We start from the raw sequence: 21032 nt of genomic DNA on the forward strand, positions 1-21032 counted from the left end.
TTTTGTAGACAAGGGCAAACATGGATTCTAACAATTTTAATTCTTAAATACAAGTGCATCTCTTTGTTGGCAGATTGAAGAAATTTTAAAAAGCATAAAGAAAAGAATGATGGTGGGAAAGTTGATTGATGAGTTACAAATAGATTTAATTTGAGACTTTTTTTTTGAAAATTGGAAATTTACAAGAGAGAAGTAAATAGGAGAGATAAGATTTAGCAGAAAAATAGAAGTTTTGAAGGGGAAGCTATGCAGGAAAAAGATTTTATAAAACATGAGATATTTACAAATGAAGCCGGCGATAACTAGAGCGGATGTTACCTAGACACTTGCATGGTTGCCAAATGTCCAATTGGTCTCAACTCTCAGGCATTGGACCCGTCAAACTCCAAAGATATAGGCACGGGGATGCAACCTATGTGTATGTTTATGTCTTTATATATTAACATTATTAGACATATGTAAAAATATGTTTTGATGAAATGAAAAAGGAGAGCTATATATGCTGTCTGACAAAGTTAATAGAATAGTAATAAGTTTGCAAGTTGTTTAAGCTATTGTTAGGCTCATCCAAGATTATTGAGGAAGTATTGAGATACTTTGGATATCTATCTAACAAAATTAGTGGAATAGTCATGAGTTTGCAAATTGCTTAAGCTATTTGGTAGGTTCATCTAAGATTATTGAGGAAGTATTGAGATACTTAAATTGATAATTGTCCATGACAACTTTATATTTAAAGCATAATGACACTTCACTTGAAATGTCCATATAATTATGATGACTTTGTATTAAAAAGATAAGGACACTTTTCTTTAAGTGTCCGCATAACCTTGAAAACTTTGTAATACAAACATAAGGAGATTTTGCTTGAAGCGTTTACATAGCCTTGACAACTTCATATTAAAAACATAAGGACACTTTGCTTGAAGCATCCAGCATTTGAAATCAAGAAACCCTTGTGTGACATTCCAAATAAAAGTGCCGAGGGTTGACACTTCCTGTTGACATCAGCATTACTTTTCATAGCGGAACGTCCAACGATGTCATATTGTATCATGCTGCCTCCAAGTGTCCAAAGTGTTGATGTTCACAGAAGCCTTAAAAATGGAGTGTCTAGGTAACTTAGTGAGAACATGCACCAATGTTAAAGATCAGTTAGCAACAAGCACTGCATTTAGTGTTCGCTTAATTTTACGTGGATATTTAGTCTTTATCGTAAAAAGGACAAGGAAATGGGATTACTTGATTGAAGTACAAATAAATCAGGCGGAGAGATATAGATTTTTGAAGATTAATAATAAAAAACAAATTTTGAGGAAGAAAAGGTAATTCACTAGGATTAAATATGAGATTGGTTATAATGCTTGTACGGTGTTTGGATTATAGGGAACAATATCTGTTATTATAATGCAAAAGCCATTCGGCTGCTTATCATGAGCCTCTTGTCACTGCTTAACCTAGGTGCACTACATGGCCCTGCGAAACAGAAATTTCAGTCGCATTGTTACTTGGACATTTTATATAGGTGTCAAATTCCTGAAAGAGTTGGACACAAGATCTTTCAAAAAATTTGATACTGGGATACATCGATATCATATGTATATGTTTATAAATATATATAAATGTATTTCGAAACAAGGTTTAAAATATTGGGCATGTTGCTCTTGTACTGCCCTTGTTGTGGTGTGCCAGGGGCCAGTATGGCCTTAGCTGAATTGGGCCTATGGGTTCCAAACTACTTGTACCAACTTGAATTGGTGCGGATCAGGCCCATACTGCCCTCGAACTTGGCCTGAACGAGGAGCTAATGCTTGATACGAGGTTTAAAGTGGAAATTTGGCTCGATTCTCCACCATTTTAAGGTGGGAACAAGTTGCAGGAGATGCTAGAAGCATCCTACATCCATTTTTGATGGGATTTAAGCAATAATCATTGGTTTTTGAGCTAAAACAGCATTCTAGTTAGGCAAATCATCTCTCTGCCCCCCTTTTTTTTGTATAATCCAAGAATAAATTAGTGTTTAATTGCAAAAAAGTTGGGGGGAATTATGTGGTTGTTGGATTTGAAGTCTTTGATAATTGGATTCATGCCCTATAGCAAGAATCCGAGATTAAAGTCAAGGATTTAACTCACATTTCAATAGATAACTTTTCCATGTATTTTCAGTTGCAAGTTAATTACATTATGTAATAAACTAGCAAGAACAAAACTTCAGCACACATTGAAATCCATGACTAGGACTCTTAAAAAATTCATGAAAAAATAGCATCAAGATAATAAAACAGGAGAGAAATGCAAAAATAACAAGTTTGAAGGCCAAAATAGGCTATACCAGGGATGTACCTGCTGTATTGAAGAATATCAGCCAATACTCTTTTCTGCTGTGGCGTGCGATCAAACATTTTGAACCATTTTATGTAATAAATATTTTGTTGATTGATTGCACTGTAGATAATAGGTTTTGTAAAATCTTTGCTAAATGTTCTGTTAGACTTGTAAACTTCTCGGTATGTGTCACAAGTTGTTATCTTATCATGATGATATCCTGGTTTACTTATTTGAAGTGTTAGGAGTGTCTGAGTATGCACACGTTTGCTTATTGGTGAAGATTTCTAATGTTCGTGAGATCCTGGTATTCACTTGCACTGTAACCATGTTCAGATACTTCTTCTCAAACCCAACATCTGCGTGCAAGCTCCAAATGCTGGCAGAATTAGTTAAACCAAAATTCTTAGATGCTCTACTCTTTGCTGGAGCTAGTCAGATTCTCTACACCTCCTTGCCATTGATGGACCTCCGATCTGCATTGGAGGGCCTTTGCATTGCTGTCCTTGTTTTGCATGCTACTATGGTTCTGCTGGAGGGTGAATCTCTAACCATTGTCCGTTGGATTGGAAAGGGCTCTGATTTTTGCTTAACATCCAACTGGTCTCTCTGGTATTACCCACGTCAGGAGCGCCCTCACTGATTTTCACGTGCTACATGTGTATTGCCAGGCCAATCACTGTGCTGATTGGCTGGATTGCTGTGCAGCCCAGCATGGAGGTCAACAACATTGGCATGATAATCTTCCCCCAGAATGGACTATGTTTTGTTGATGGATAGAATGGATTGCATATATACTAGATAGCTGTACTCTTTTGCCTTTAACTTCCAAAAAGGGATCCTGTGATGCTGTGGAACTATCAAAAGTTCGTAATTATTGGCTTAGAAATATTGTTTGGAGAAGCATGAATGAGGGAGATACTACCTTAGATTAGTGCATTCCATAATGCGTACTTGCACACTTAGGAGTCTGCACCGGATTTTCCCTTCTATTGTATTTGATGAAAATACTCTTTTTTCAGTGAAGGATGAAAATACTTTAGTTCACACATTCTTGATGCTTTTAATGGAAGTTTCATTGTGCTAGGTTTCTAGGAGGTTACAATGCGAGGAGCACAAACACTTGCAGCAGTGGAATGCCTCTAGATAGCAGGAATTTAAGTTTATATTTTAGAATTGCTTTGTATGTTTTTTGTGTTTGTTAATTTGATGCTAGTTATCTGTTCCAGGCTTTTATACATGATGCTGAAGAACACAAAAATTACGAGCAAGTTGTGGACCCTCCCTACTAAAGCTATACTTGTTATGCTACTTTGTGACTAACTTAGTTTATAAGAAACTTTTCAGATCTCATCCTTTTTTTCCTCAGTTTTGGTCATTTATAAGATATTCCTTTCTCCATTCTTATTTAGTCTTTAGTAATATGTCAATGTGGCATATGCATCCTGTATAGTTTCATCTTAGTGTGCTGATATAAACTATTTTAAAAATGTTTACATCTCTCTGCCCTCTATCTGATGTACTATACCTTGTCATTTTTGGAAATCTAGAGTATGATTGTGATGACAAGCCAGTACCTGAAACTGTCAAACCTATGGTAGATGGTGGAACTGAAGGTTTCAAAGGTCATGCTAGAGTAATATTGCCTGGGACTACACCTTGCTTTGAGTGCAACATTTGGCTTTTTCCTCCACAGGTGAAGTTTCCATTGTGTACCCTTGCTGAGACCCCGCGAACTGCTGCCCATTGTATTGAATATGCACATTTGATCAAATGGGATGAGGTACCTATGGTTCTTCCTCATTTTTTCTCATGTGATTTTGGATTGCCTCAAATTTTTCATTTTATTAGTAATATTTTGATAGGCACATAGTGGGAAAGCTTTTGATGCTGATGATCCTGTGCATATGCAGTGGGTCTACTCAGAGGTTTGCTTACCTGCAAGCTTCTGTTTGATTCTTTCTTCTAGTTTGATTTGTATCTTGATTTTTCGTTGGCAATATCTCAAACAGGCTCTCAAGAGGGCTGAGCTATTTGGTATTACTGGAGTTACATATTCTCTGACTCAGGTACCTCAATCTCTCTAAATTGCTTATTCAAAATTATTATTTAGATTTGTATGCTGAAGTGCTAATGCTTTGCACTTGCTAACTCGTATCCGTTGCATTGAGTATCAATTTCTCTAATAACACAATAATTTGCTTTCAACACATCTAAATAACCACATATATGCCAAATTCATACATGTGAATGTGTATCATGCATACTTGTACATATTGCTCCATGTGAACATATTAGTGCACGTATATGAATGAATGTTTGCATATAGACACATGCACATATACATGCTAGTGAAGTGCATGCGATGGAGGAAAATGAGGATGGGCTTTAGGATAAAATCTTTTACTTCAGAAGGATGATGGGTGATGGGATTCTAAAGAGCTAGTGCAACTAAAATGAAATCTGCAGGATTACCCTAAACTTAAAAAATATTTAAGTACATAAGGGTTGTCAAATTTAATATGAGGAAGCATTAGATTATAACGGCATCTTTGTGACAAACAACTCTTGTAACTGTACCCTTTTAAAAAGAAATATTACATGCTTGGTGGTCCTCACCAATCGAAGTAGAAAGTGAAGTCCATCATTGTAGAATATCTGTACAGCACAGATTGCAAGCTAAAGAATCGAATTAGGAAAGAGTTCTGTTGGGGGTCATAGTTGGAAAATGGTCCCTTAGGGCCTGTTTGGTTGTGGGATATCCCTGGAAATAAGATTAGGCTGGTCAATGCCACCATATTATGGCTTGGGGGGAGGTGAAATAATTTGAACCCAGCAAAGAGTAATAGTTATTCCCTCTCTCTTTTACCTTTTCTCCACCTTTTTCCACCTTTTCAGTTATCCCTACCAATTCTTAACCAAAGAGCAATTTATTTTTAACCCAGGGATAAAGGAATCTTGGAGGGACAGATAAGGTTAGACACACCTATCCTGAGTTCTCTATTCTGCAGATAAAATGCAGCCTTAAGATCTATATTAAGAACCCAATAGCAAAATTTGATTTTAAACTAAACCAAATTGTAGTCTTGCTTTGATTGTCATTTACACGTTGGGATGATGTGGGTCAACTAGATCTAGTATTGAACCCAAATGTAATAAACTTTAGAATTTGACCTGACGAATACTCTAAAACTATAGATACCTGGGGCATAAGTTAAAGATCTAGATAGTTTTCATGGTTTCTAAACTATGTGTCTAGCAAGAATGAACATGAGAAGTTTGCCCTAACCAGGTCACATCAAGCTATATTAATTCAAAAAACTTAACTAATGTCTCTAAACTGGATCCTGTTTGGACATGACCTCAGTCTGGTTAAATTTCAAATATATATTGCAGTTCTATGCTTATGTATTTTTATGTCTATAGTAAAAACGCTGCTTATCTTTATCCCATCTAGTTTGAATCAATAATTCATCCACATTATTGATTTGCAAATGCATGTCTTGCATAGTAATGTGAGTTGGTACATGAGTGAGTTCAATACACATGGGTTCCATCCAAAGTCCAAAGCAAATCCAGCATAATTTGAATTTGACTTGTGCCATAAATCGAGTATGAATTCTAACCTAAAGGACTCTATTTATCCACTAAAAATTTTGCATATGCAAAATGTGGAACAGATCTCATATTGTCCAACATGAAATAATCCAAAAAATAATCTATCACATTTCCTTTTTATGAATGCAGCAAACCATCAAGTTCTTGAGTTCCCACTTCCCAAGTGAGTATGTGTGGATAGAAATGACCTTAACTATTTAGTTTAGACATTCAGCTTTGTTGGCTTGAGCTTTAGTCTCCCTGAGGCATTTTGCCATGTATATACATCCAAAATTTTTTCCAATGCCCATTAAAATGACCTTCATAACTGACATAGTTTTAGCATGAAATGTAATTTAAAGCAAGACAATACACAGATGTTAGGATTTCCAAGGTCATGAATGTGGGTTTCATAAACACGTTGACTATTAGTAGAAAATGATGATAGATACCAAGGTTATAAGTTTTGGCCAAAACTGATCCATTTTGGATGAAATTAAACTGAATATCCTAGTTTTGGTGGTTTGGATCAGTTTCAGCCCAAACTGGCTAATTTCCGTCTGGTCTTGGCTGAAACTGATTGAAACAACCAAGAGAGGCTTTTTAATGTTATTTTTTTTGGAGTTTACCATATGCTTGATACATTTTTTTATTCATTGATGTACATAATGTATAAAATATCAAGTTTCATGCGTTTTTGATTCTTTTTGTTATATTAACTTGAAGCCTTGATGGACCCAGGTCTCACAAAGAAAAAACACTTATTATGGTACTTTATAGAGAGTAAATACAAACTTGAACAATTAGATACAACGCAGTTAAGAAAAATAGCACCTTTTTATGTGAAATAAATGTAACAGTCAGAATGTGAGAAAACTTATCCAAGATCCAATATATTATATGGATTTTTAAACAACTCCTATTTAATAATTAAATATTATTTACAAGCATGCATGCACACACACACAAATAGGCACACATACATTCACCATACAAAATATCAGCATACCTAAGTTAACCTCACATGTAATGCTCACTTCGGCCTTAAATTGTAGAAACTACAGAGGACCTATATAACACAAATAGTTAAAATGCTGTATAGGAACTTCTATTCATTTTTTTAATTTTTCTTTTATTTTTATTTTTCAATTTTTTTCTTGATGTTTTTTGGTTGAAACTCCAAAACTTGGAGCGAAACATATGAAGCCACTGAAACCAAAACTCTATTCCAGGCAACTGAAATAGAAATTCAGTTTTAAAACCTTGATAGATACTAGACTCAAGCAAATCATATGAACATCGTCCACAAAGGTAGAATGCATAAACCTCTTTTGTGTTAGGCTAGTCTGCTAGAAGTCTTAAGCTGGGCGACTTTCTCATTTAAGTGTGGCATGAGATAGGGACAGTTTTGCATCACATTAGTCTGGGGCTCACAAGTCTGAGGGTAAGATAGTATTGAGCACATAGTTGTGCAGCCAGCAAAAATGCAAGTGATGGGTGTTATAGTTATGCGGCCTCTACCATGTACCTCAGGCTTGGTAATTTCCAACAAAAGAAATTCTATGATTCTAGTAGATCTACTGTCCTTAAATCAGGAGGTTTCATCTTTATAAAACACCTCGAGAATCCTAGCTGGGGTGGCTTACATCAAATTTTACATGTGAAATGAGAGTGGGATCCATATATGAGAGGCTTGGCATGGGATATACACAACATTGGGGTGTGAGAGCAAGACGTGGGAGCCTTTTCCATATGAGATAGCCTAGACAATGTAGACATCATGTCCAGATTTCAGTGATCATGGGTTTGGAAATATGTTTGAATGGTTTATCTTAGGATGATCGTGATGTTCTTGCCTAAAATCTGAGCACAATGAAGGCCTCAATGGAAATTCTTCTTGCTTGTGTTGTTTGTGCATACATGCTAATGCTTGTTCACCCCCTAATCTAAGGTCTTGAATTATGCACTTGCAGTCTTATTTTCTTCCTTTTAAGGTTCATTTGGTATTTGTGGATGAGATTCAGTTGTCCAACTCATACAGTCTCTTGATTAAATATTTCCTTTGTTCTTTTGCTAAGACATTTCAAATTTTTTCTACTATTTTGATTATTGGTGACTTGGATTTTAACTTTGATATGTTTATTATCCAACTAAAGATGTCTGATAAAATCACCATCGAGTTTAGTGTGGTTTTGTTCCATTAATTTACATCGCTAGACTAATTGTGTTAGATCTGCCTGCTGGAATTGTTTGTTTTGCTGATCTATTCATCCCCATTACCTGTTCAATTTTATTAATGACATGAACACTAACACAATCTCGAAAAAAACAAGTATTCATATTTTGGAAGCAGATACAATTTGGAAGTTCTCTATTTAGCCATAAGGATCACTAGGGTGCCATACCTGGCTGGCCTTGCTACTTATGGTTGTTCCATGTGATCAATAGATGCCCCTAATAAACGGTGATAAGGGGAGAGGATGATTACCTTGTTTCTGATGGTTTGCAAATTTATTTGAAAAAAAGTGATATCCTTCATTTTCCACTACTTCTTAAACTGCTTCCGGCTAAATCATGCTGACCTTTCCCCCTGTTTCAGTCTAAAGGGAGATTTGATTCCCTTAAGATAGTCCTCTAGTTAGATTAGCCACAACCCTATAGAATTATAATGGGTCTGTTATTTCAACTTTGGGTAATTAATGGTAATGAGTGAGCAAGTCAGGACCAGAAAAAAAGCAATCCATCATCTGATCACATTATAGATTGCCAATTACTTCAGCATACCATTTAGGGAAGCAAGAGAAGATGGACCTCAATTCCCAACCACTTCTTCAAAAAGGCCCATACTTCTTTGTCCTTTTGAAAGATTGTGCGATAGATAAAAAAGTGAGCAACGAAACTCCACAAGCGTACCTCCACCCTGACCAAAGGATTTAAGTGTCCATAACGAATGGTTTAAAACAAAGCAGATCATAAAGTCGTCACCGGAAAGCTTGGATGTAAGTTGACTGAAAGTAAAGTTTTCCATAAGAACTAAGGAGGTTTTTGGTTGGAGGGAGTTGGGGCTTGGAATGGGAATGAGGGACTCCTATTCCAACTGTTTGGTTGGAGGGAATTTTATTCCGATTCTGATTCTGGGACGGAATAGGAATGGCCCAATCCCCCTACAATCGAATCCCCACTCTCCTCTTAAGGATTCAAATCTCTATTTTGATTCCTATTCCGGTCACGAACCAAACACTTCGGGAGATATCACCATTTGGATCCTGATTCTCATTCCAATCCATTTCGATTCTGATTCCGATTTCGGTTGCAAACCAAACACACCCTAAGATGCCTATAAAAAGGTTCAAAATACCAGTTTAATAAATCGTCCTAATAATTTACACAAAAAAAAAATCATGTCGGATAATTTTTTGAAATCAAATGTGTAAAATATAATTATAAATTTTAGAAAAACTCTTTTGTTTGATACAGTTTCACTTTTTTGTTTTTCAAACATTTACTTGTATCCTCAAGACTATATCCTCATGAATTGGACGAGGCCACAAACTGAAACTGCTAATGCAGTTTAGGAAACACGAGTTATGAATGAATCACGTGAGGTCACATAAATCATTGAGGTCCACCAATACCACTTGGCCAAGTGTCCACATAAATCCTTGTCAATGATCTGAATAAAGTTACATATACCAGCTGGCCGGAGGTCCATAAATATCCTCTTGATGGTTCGAGAGAAGCCTAATATATGATCCGGGTCGAGGTTCACATAAATCTTTGAAGTTTGATACTTTGATATTTCTTTTTAAGATTCGAAAGGGTTTCATAAATGCCATAGTTTGAGTGGTTTTAATAGAGGAGATTATTTAAGTCTTAAGCCATAGTTTTAAGTGGTTTTGACAGAGGAGATTATTTAAGTCATAACTCATAACCCATATATAAAACTTCAAAAAACTTCCACTCTGTAAATCATATGCTTTTAGAATTTCCACAATGAAACCAAAATATAATTTCAAATTAACATAGTAACGAACTTTTAAACAAGAATAAGTCAAATTCTTTGCAACTAATTATTGATTCTAAATATTGTTAATTTAGAAACAATATTTAAGTTCTAAATTTGGCTATTTGAAAGAAGAAATAAGGTTAAAAAATGTAAAAAGAAAACCTTAGATTCTAAGGAACATAAAAAGATTACTTACCAGGGAAATCATAAGATTTTAGAAGAGATAATGTAGTTTAGAAATTCAAGACAATGCATAAGGTCGCATGACTCTAAAACACCTGTCATATCTTTAATTCCAAGGGCATCAAAAAAGCTCAGTTACCAAACATAATACTTATCCAATGTAACCTTGTTCTTCTTATGCTTCTTATCTTTATAGGACCACATAATCTTTTCCTTTTTCATTTCCTTTGTGATGTTCTCCTATTAATTGTTACTTATAGATAGGGAAAGGCGGTTAACATGTGGGGCCAACTAGTTTGCCGCCACACACTGCTCTCCAATCAGTTGGTGTTGCTAGGTGGGTTAAGCATAAAATTAGGAAGCATATAATGAAGGCAGATAGACAAACTACTAAATGCAAACTTACAAAAATATTATGTAAGTAAATGTCCTCTTTTCTTATTTATTTTTATTTAATTATGACATTTGAGTTTTTCCTAGGAATTTGCCTACATTGCATATAAGTTCTCTCCATATCCCTATTTGCAAATCAATCCAGATAAACCTATTTTTATTTGCAAGAAAACCAATAGGTTTACGTTAACTCTAATAGAGGAGTGGATGGTCATTTTTTCATCGTTTGTGGTGATTGATATAAGTTGGGGATGAAATTACCCTATCCCTATTTTAAAAGTAATCTCCCTGCTATCTTTCTCCTCTTTCCTTTTTTCTGGTGTTAGGGTTCTTCATTGTCCGATGATCCACTGCTTGCCTCATCCAACCGCTAGGGCTCCAGGCCTCCTCTTTTCTTTGGAAGTAGTGACGATGATGAGGTGCTACCATCTTGGAAGACACAATTGACCCGTTTGAGGAACTCCTTGATGCAGATGAGCCACTCAATGTAAAGTTGGGGTTAGGGATGTCCTAGAGGTTGTCGGGATGATGGCATTTGCTGTAGGGCAGGTGGAAGGGGGCAACGGTGGGATCTTAGTTGGCCTCCATCTCTTGGCGGACAACCTCATACTCCTTGTTGGTCCACATGGAGTCCCACTTAGGCTCCATCATCTCTAGGGGGATTGACCTAGAGCTCGTGAAGGCCCCTCTTCTTGTCACTTCTCCAGGTCCCTCAGGAAGATGAACAGGCCCTCGTGGTACACGTGTTCCCCCTCCTTTTACTTCTTGTTCTTGTGTCTTTCTAGTGCCTTCATAAGCTGCTTGATATAGGCCTTTGGTGAATTCCTGTCCTTGGATCCTCACCATCGTCATCCCCCGCATCGTAATCATTGGATAGGTACCCCAGATTGCCATTGGTTGGCAATGATGACATTGGTGACAATGGCGAGAGTGGAGAGAGGAGTTGGGATGGGAGCTAAAACTAGGATGGGGTTTTTGCCGTTGAGTGGGAAGGGGCAAGTTGGAAAGCATACCCTTTTTTTTGCCTTTGAGTGGCTGGGGTAAGATGGTCATTTGTTGTTTTTGATTAATTGGGACTATGGTTAGTGTAGGAGACCAACAGAAGGGTTGTGTCACAAATAAAAATAACTTTATTTGGGTCAACTTGCAAATAAGGATAAGAGAGGATGTTTTATATGCATTATTGGCAAAATCTTGGATGTGATGTGCTAAGAAACTTTTAAGATGTTACATTTCAATAAGGAATAAGCCCCTATATGAATTCTACAGATTTACTGAAGAAATGAAGTTCGCAAAAAAACAAAAAGTTGATTCTCAAACTTTAGTTAGTGTTTTTGGGTATAATTTTCAAATTTAGTTTAAAACCCAAAAATATTGCGTTGGTTCAGATTTTAGCTTTTAAATGCTGAGTAAAGGTAGTTCTTAAGTGTCTTGTTTATGCACTTCAAACAAATGTACAAGTAATTTTGTGAAACCACACACTGTAAACAACTTTAAGACCTATGTTTGGACACGTATAGAAACTATTAATATTGCCAAAGACAAATTACAATCAACAGTCTACAAACCCATAAAATTTAGCAGTTGAATAATTCTGTTTGACAAATCATACATTTATTATTTTATTGTATACTCTTTCTATTTTCTTTAAGGGACACATGTATATTTAGATGTGTATCTCAATACTTCACTACGCTTCTTGTAAATTAATGTAATGTGTTGTTTACACATTGACTAAAAGACTTTTGAGCAAATTTACATCACAACATGTAAACATAAATTAAAGCATATTTTCTATTGTAATGTTGATACATACTTGATCTAATGACAATCATGAATTAATAAGATACATACAAAAAATAGTACTAAATTATAAAAAAAATATAGTTCAAGAAAAATATAATATAAATTGGGAATAAACATGGAACTATTGACATAGAAAAGATATGATTAAAGGTAAAAAACATATATAAAAATAGCTGAAATACTAGATATTGAGGGTGAGTTATAGTGTGATGGTAAGGTTGCTTCTTTGCGACCTAGAGGTCATGTGCTTAAAACATAGAAACAACCTCTCCACATGCAAGGATAAGATCCTTTGTGACCTAGAGGTCATGTGCTTAAAACATAGAAACAACCTCTCCACATGCAAGGATAAGATTGTACGTTTGACCCTTCTCACACATTGCAATGATGTGGGCCACCCTTTAACGAAAGTACTAGTTTTTGTGGTGACTAAAAATAATATTTGAAAAGTAAAGGAAGGCTTTGAATAAATAAAGGAAATGTAATACTTCTTAGAAGTTGAGATATGATAAAAATAAAAATAGTTAATAATAAAATGCCTATGGCAAGGATGGTTGGCCGGATGGGGGTGTACTGAATTGGATCAATAGGGGACTGGCATGGTTATGCCTAGATTTCAAGACGGCTGAGCTGCAGGCTAGTCTATTTCTTTTTTTTCCCTTGGTTAAAAGCCAATTTGTTTCTTAAACCCCACTCCCCCCTTGCCTGTTTGTGTGGTTCGAGTCCTCCCCTAGCCCCCTTCTCAACATGCGATGCTCAAGTGCCTTCTTCCCCCGCTCGCAATAGTCGAGTGGCCCCACCTCCCTGCTTTCAAACAACCCCTCCCATCCTCTCTCCCTCTCCCCCCCCCCTCCGAAGGTTAGGGTTAGAGTTTCTGTTGGCCTTGCCCCTTCCTCTCTCCTTCCCCTTCTATCTCTGAGGGTTAGGGTTTCCTTTGGTCCTCTCCCTTCCCCTGTTCCTCCCTCCCTCTCCCTCTCTTTACGCCTCTCTTTCTCTTCCCCCCCCTCTCTCTCTTTGTTTTTGGTACGTCTCCGGAATGGTATGGACCCATACCATACCAAATTGGTTGTCGGTTGGTATGACCGCCGATATTGGTTTGATGAACCTTGGCCTATGGAGGACATGACTTGCATTAAACAATGCTGGCATAGCATGGACTGACATGGGAAGATACATTTGTAAGAAGATACGCATTTGGCATGCAAAAAAACCACTAGAGTCATAAGGTTAGAATCTCATGGGGAGAATCTGAGCATTCAGATAAAATGATCACAGATGGTTTTTTAAATACCATAGGTTTTGTATTTTTGGCTCTTTTTGGTCATAATATATGCAATATTGCCATTTTTGTTTTGATTTTAGTTTTGATTAATCGATGCTATGGTATTTGCTGTCTCTATAATTATGTTAATGTATCCTTCCTTTTCTTAAATTTTTCGTTATTTTGCATCATGTCATGTAGTCTTTGTGCTTCTGTACAGGGTGTTGTGAAGAATATTATTCCAGCAATTGCTTCAACCAATGCAATCATATCTGCTGCTTGTGCCTTGGAAGCCTTAAAGATTGTATCTGGATGCAGTAAAACTTTGTCCAATTATCTCACGTGAGTCCAGATTAATCTTCCCTTCCCTTACCACAGCCAAATCTATGTTTGATGTTTGATGGTTAACTCATTGCATGCCTCAAATGAAAGTGGCTTTTATGCATTTATATCAACCATATTTGCAGGACATGTTTATAGAAAGAAATTAGAGAATGAATCCATTCTAACTAAAATTCATTTTAATGCCTGCTTTATCATTGTAAATGTTACCAACTGAAGCATTTTACTTCTTGTTTCTTTCTTTTCTTCAGTCCAACTGAAACTCCGCATCTACTTCTTCCAAGCAGGACTTAATTTGAATATGGGTATTGACTTAAGAAGCTGATGTGAATACGGGATTCAGATGTGACATGATATGGATATGCTAATCTGTAAATCTTGAAAAGAAATAATTTTACATGCACAAAATGCGTAAAAAGCATAGTGGGTTATCAATAGAACATATTTTACACTTTATACAATGGCATTAGCATCCACAAATTCCATCATTTACTCATCATTTTAATCAAGAGATTGTAATTTATACTCCATACAGCATTTTGCATGGCAAACTCCAAAAATTAGACATACGTTGTTAAAAAGATAACATTTATCGAAAACATAAAACAAAAGGAGGCCCCACACTCAATGGGAGAGGTATCAAGGAAGTTTCTCAGGGTATCTAGGAAATACTTGAAGCCTTGTCTGCATTTTGAAAATTAAGATACTCAATGTTGTCTAGGTAGTGCCTAAGCATCTCAGCAATGTCCCTAGGCACTTCAATTGGCCAGACTGCCTGGGAAGTGGCTGCTTCATTGAAATAGGTAATTCCTTTTCTTTTTTTAATTTAATTTTACTCCCTTGGTTTATTACTTCACTCCTGTCACTAAAATAAATTTGTTTTAAATAAACTGGGAGTCAAGGTAGCATAAGTTATTGTTATGATTTTCTGATCCCATTGACCCTCTAGCTCAACCTTAGAAATGCCTTCCTAGAAGCTAGAGCAAGTAGCAACTCTCCATTGTCAGTTGCCAACTCACTCACCAAGTCAGCTGTCCATTCTCCTTCTTCCTCTTTTCTTCTCCCTAAAAATGCCTTTCTAGAAGCTAGAGAAGAAGATTCTACTAGGAGCACTGTGTAACATGAAAAAAGATGACCGGGTAGCTAATACTATGTAAATAATATTGGTCAGACAAGTCTTGCGGCTGCTTGGTTTGAATAGAAATTTAAAAATAGATGACAATTGGTTCTAGCCATTTGGTCTTTTCTTAAGTTACTTCATTTTCAATGGCATGCCTGTTTTAACAACTTCATATGTTTACTTTGGAAGTACCGAAACATATATCAGAAGGAATTCTGGTTTTAAGTGTTGTTGCTTTATGTTAGGTTTTTTGGTTTGGTTGAAAGATCTTCTAGCTTAAAAGTTATATCTGACCATATTTTGAAGAAACAACAATGCATATCTTCTTTTTGACCTTAATTATTTAATGTTAGGTGGAATGCTGTGTATTTCTACTTATTATTTACTAATCAATCGGCATGTATCTGTAGATATAATGGCCTTGAAGGAACTCACATTAAAGTCACTGATTTTGTAAGAGACATGGATTGTCTTGTGTGTGGACCGGGTACTCTTATTGAGCTGGACACTTCAGTTACTCTTTCACAGGTAATTTCAAACTTTTCATGGGTTTATTTTTGTTAAGCTTCAAGCTACTAACTTTGTATATTTAGTTGGTTATAAGATGCATATAATTCCAGATTTAAGTCAGAATGCATTTTAGCTATCCTTTCTAGCTACTAACTTTGTATATTTAGTTGGTTATAAGATGCATATAATTCCAGATTTAAGTCAGAATGCATTTTAGCTATCCTTTCTAGCATGTGATTTCAATATAATTTAAGCCCTTATTTTCAGGTCATGAATTTTATTTTTTGCTTTTTTCTTTTTGAGACCAGCAAGGGCTAATCCCTACCTTCTCTATACCCTATTTTCAGCCCTCAATTTGGGCTGACTCCAACTGGAATTGAGCCCATTGCCCAAGTGGCAATAGGCGATACCATCTGAGCAAGTGTTGGTGGTAGTTCTTCGCTTCTATTTGAAATAAATGTTTTGACTGATTCTTGTATACAACCATGGTGCTCTAGTAGAAGATGATTGATTATCAGTCTTAGTTGTTACATTTGGAATATACTCTACTATGTTTAGTGATATTACAATGATAAAAGCAAAATTTTAAGGGGTTTGAACATATTAAATCTGCAGAAGCTACAAAACATAAGCATAAAACAAAGGTGAAGCAATCAATTAAACTTATTTTCATGCCCCCTGTTGATCATTCTACTGTTTAGAAGTGATTAACATAGTATATATGCAACCCTAATGTAACAGGTTTTGATTTACTCAATAGATAACTAAGTTTGATATAGAATTGAACCTTCTCATATGACACCAATGGAATTAAAGATCTCTCTCCTGCAAGCTTATATGCCTTTTAGTTGTGACATAGATTAAACTAAGTTTTTTAAAATTTAATTTTTATATTTGTAGTGCTCGGAGATATCCTATATTCAGGCTTGTCCTGAAGTAGAAACAAACAAAAATCTATATATGCATATCTCTGGTTGTATGTGCTGTCTGCTCCATACTAACAGAGATGATATCTGCATTTTTCCACAGAGCCATGTACCATCATCATTCTTATTTACTTTTTAAAGCTTTAATTTTCTTGATATATAACAGTTCATAGAGCTACTTGGGGAGCATCCGAATCTGCATCTGTCGAAACCTAGTGTCACATACCGAGGCAACAATCTATATATGCAGTCTCCCCCAATACTAGAAGAAATGACACGTTCAAATCTCCTTCTCCTGCTGTTTGACCTCATGGGCAAGGTCCCAAAGGACACCATTCATGTCAGTGGTACAACCGAGAAGGATGGGAAGAAGACATCTTGCCTGAGGAAACTTCGTGTTGTCTTTAAAGGGGTTGTTGGCGGGAGCACAGACATGGATATAGCCAGGAGCTCATGAAAATTACTTGCAATGTTCAAAACAAATCCATACAATATTGCCAATTTGTGATCACAAGTTTTGAGGTGATGTTATAATATTGCCAATTTCTGAGCATAAGGTTTGAGGTGATGCTTTCTTTTGATGTTATACTGGTCAACCATTTAGGAATGTGTTTAGAAGCAAATCTCTGCCCGGAAAATTTTTGTAGTTGTGTTCCAATATTATAGTTGTCACGCCTCCATCCGAGATCGTGAATTCAAAATCATGGCAATCATCGTATATTTATGAAAAATTTTCTCTTCGAGCATGCAAGGTATCTTATCATAATATCAATGCATCACAGTGGAATAAAATCAAATAATTATTATTCAATTTTAATTAAAATAATTAAATCAAATATCTTACATTCAATAAGATTTTATTAATAATAGATCTAACTTCAATAAAATTGACAATGCTAAATCTCGTCTCTAAAAGCTTTGTCTTAATATTATTTTCACGTTTGTAATTAATTATCTGAATTTGAAAAATAAAAAGAAAGATAATGAGCTAGACAGTCCAGTAAGTAATAAATATCTCAACTAGATATTTCAGATATTATATGATATTCAAGAACAAATATTGTGAATAAATATAAAAATATATTTTATATTAATTCAATGCAAATTCAATCTTTTCAAATATTCACATATAATATAATCATAAATTCGATTCGAATCAAAATATTCGTAACTCAACAGTCTTGATTATGATCAATGTTTAATCATCATTGGCAGAGTCTATTGAATACCAGCGCGCAACCTCCACTGAAAGGGTCTACTAAATACCAGCGCACAACCTTCACTGGTAGGATCTACTAAATACCAGCGCACAACCCCCACTGGCAGAGTTCACTGAGTACCAACGTATAATCGTCATTGGTGGGACCCACTGAAACATAGTTAGTCTGAGAGCATAAATTCGATTTGTATCAAAGTACTTTTATATTATAACATATCATAATTTCTACTGGACATATGTATAATCAATGAACCATAGTATTTCGGAATCATTTTTTGTTCAAAACATAATTTCATAAATCATGCATAATTCTAAGAATAATTATATTTACTTTCAAAATAAATATGAAATATCTCGAGAAGATGATTCATTACTTATCTTCACAGACCATTGAGTGAACCGATCGACTAAATTCTAGGAGATTCTTCAGTGCCTATTATTCAAAAATTATATTTTTATATTAATTTTAATTCAAAATTAAATCTAAACAAATCCTAAATCAAAACTCTACTTGGGATCGGACTTTTTACTAAATTCGATCAAGATCATCAAAAAGAAGCCTTTCACTATGCTAATCTTAGAAAACTTTGAGAGAGAAATCCATCGAGAGAGAGAAATAATCTAAAGACAGAAAATTCTAGATAGAAAAAGTAGAGAGAGAAAATTCAATTTTAGAGAGAAAAAGTAAGGATTCAAACTGAAAAAAGAGAGAGAAACTCTCTCATTTTTATTTTATTATTTATTTATTTTTTTCTTTTCTTTCTTTTTCTTTTTTTCTTTTCTTTTTTCTTTTTTTTTTCTTTTTCTTCCTTCTTCCCATGGTCTCCCATAGGTGAAACAGGTGAACCAGAGGACCGTGAGGTCCCCTCATAAGGTTGGCCGATCGGCGGCTGGCCGGCACGGGAATGGCCAGCGGTCGGAGGAGAGCACACCGCCATCAAAAGGAACCCGAAACCATGGCTGGCGGCGACCACCGGCGTCCCAAAAACTAGAAAAAAATCAAACCTTTATTTTGATAAAATTTGATGACCTCAATCACCGACGAGCGTGCACGTTGGCACAAGAAGGAAGGGAGAGAGGAGAGGAAGAGAACCATATGCTTACCTCGAGCTCTGGCGACTTCTCCGGTGAGGAATCGCGGCGAGCACGGTGATGGTTTTCACGGGCGATTTCTGACGATCTACGTCGTTTCGCTCCGAGTTTTCACGATGGGAGGAAGGGGGAAAGCTCCCCCCTTAAATAGAGTCGGAGGGGAGGAGTTTGACTCCTCCCTAGTGGCCTTTTCGACTCCGATTAGGAGCCGTCGATGGTGGAAGAAGACTCCCTTAGGGAGTCTTCTTCAAATTTTTTTTTTTGGGCTTTTGGGTTTAAGGCCCAATGAGCTGGGTGTTACATTCTTCTCTCCTAAAAATAAATTTCATCCTCGAAATTTTTCTTACCTGTCACCATTACATTGGAAGCGTGTGTGTTCTGTTGAGTAAGGGCATAAACTCTTTTCTGGGTTTTAGAAATCTGTCCACCACCCTTGTTTTGTCCTTCATAAGTTCTTTGGCCAACTTGATTTTCAGTATTTAGCGGGCAGCTAACAATTTTATGATCCATCTGACCACATTTGAATCAAGCACCTGTATTCCAATGGCAATCTTTGTCTGCATGATTTTTGCTACATCTGGAGCACCGCTCACCATCAATCTACTGAGTCTTATTATCTATTGCTCCTTTAGCTGAACTTTTGATGTTTTTATTATTCTGTCTGTGTATCATTTGATTTTGCTCTCTTTCTTTGCTTTCTTTCTCTTTCTATGCATTCTTCATTGACTTCTCTTTCAATTATCAGTGCTTTGTTTACCACATCTGCGTAAGTTGTCAATTCATATGGAACCACTTGTTTTCGAATTTCAGTTCTCAGTCCCATCTCAAACTTGTGAATACGTTCTTGCTCACCATCCACTAATCTCGGAGCAAATTTTGCTAACTCTGTAAATTTTGCTTCATATTCAGTCACACTCATACCCTTTTGCTTCACATAAATAAACTCTTGCTCTTTCTGGATCCTTATACTTTGAGAAAAATACTGATCGTAGATGTAATCCGAAATCTTTCCTAGATAAGTATTTCACTGTCTTGTTCATACTTACGCTGTAGTTCATACTTACGCTGTAGTCGTTGACACCAGTTGTATACTTTTCCTTGTAGTAAATAAGCTGCATATCGAATCTTTTTTTCATCACGACACTCTTGGACAGCGAAGGCCTTCTCCATCTCCATTATCCAGTTATTAGCCTCCAAAGATTCAGTAGTTCTCTTGAAAGCTGGAGGAGCAAGCTTTTTAAATTCTGAAATGTTGTTCCGTTGTACTGATTGCTCTCCATGTTGTGGTGGTGGATGCTGATATTGTTGTGCATCTCGTTGTATCTGCTGTTGTTCAAGCATTTGCTGCTGTATTTGTTGTTGCGTTTGTACCATCCCGATTAGGGTCTACATTAACTGAGCCATATCCGGTTCCTGATGTGCTCTCGAGGTATCCTATTAGGATTTACGACTCCCTCCTCTTGAGGGGTGCCACTGGTCAGATGGGGAGTGCTACCATCCCGTGGTTGTGATGTCTATCTTGCGATCCCTTGAGTAGTTCTTGTCATTCTATGGGGAGGCATAATAACCTTTGTAGTAGTAAAACCTTATTAGATTCATTTATCTACTTGTTAGGATGGGTTTACTATGATATTCATACTTTAACGTCCCAATATTCCTGATGTCTGCCCACCTACACTTATATTATGTCTAATTCTATGTGTCATAATTTATCCACGTATGCTCTGATACCACATTAATTTATCACACCCCGACCCAAGATCATGAGTCCAAGGTCGTGGCAACCACTGCATACTTACGAAAAGCTCTCTCTACAAGCATGCAAGACATCTCATCACGATATCAATACATCACAGCGGAATAAAATCAAATAATTATTATTTAATTTTAATTCAAATAATTAAATCAAATGTCTTACATCCAATAAAGTTTCACTAATAATAGATCTAACTTCAATAAAGTTAAGAATGCTAAATCTCGCCTTTAAAAGCTCTGTCCCAATATTATTTTCCACGCTCATAATTAATTATCTGAATCTAAAAAATAAAAGAAAGATAATGAGCCAGACAGCTCAGTAAGTAATAAATATCTCAACTAGACATTTCAGATATTATATGATATTTAAGAACAAATACTGTGAATAAATATAAAAATATATTTCATATTAATTCAATGCAAATTCAATCTTTTCAAATATTTATATATAATATAATCATAAATCTGATTCGAATCAAAATACTTGTAACTCAACA

The 21032-nt window shown here is 35.9% G+C and overlaps 1 protein-coding gene across 1 annotated transcript in view; it reads left to right on the forward strand.

Moving 5' to 3' along the window:
- The window catches only part of LOC105060447 (NEDD8-activating enzyme E1 catalytic subunit), a 29373-nt gene extending 12246 nt beyond the window's left edge, over positions 1 to 17127 (forward strand). Inside the window, exons 4-9 of the mRNA XM_010944163.4 lie at positions 3876 to 4108; positions 4191 to 4253; positions 4338 to 4394; positions 13792 to 13913; positions 15444 to 15561; positions 16636 to 17127. Of these exons, the coding sequence (XP_010942465.1) occupies positions 3876 to 4108; positions 4191 to 4253; positions 4338 to 4394; positions 13792 to 13913; positions 15444 to 15561; positions 16636 to 16926 (884 nt within the window). The 3' untranslated portion in view covers positions 16927 to 17127. The remainder of the gene's footprint in view (positions 1 to 3875; positions 4109 to 4190; positions 4254 to 4337; positions 4395 to 13791; positions 13914 to 15443; positions 15562 to 16635) is intronic.
- Positions 17128 to 21032: the final 3905 nt, after the last annotated feature.

The sequence above is a fragment of the Elaeis guineensis genome, chromosome 7, assembly GCF_000442705.2.
Source record: "Elaeis guineensis isolate ETL-2024a chromosome 7, EG11, whole genome shotgun sequence".
In the NCBI taxonomy this organism is placed as follows: domain Eukaryota; kingdom Viridiplantae; phylum Streptophyta; class Magnoliopsida; order Arecales; family Arecaceae; genus Elaeis; species Elaeis guineensis.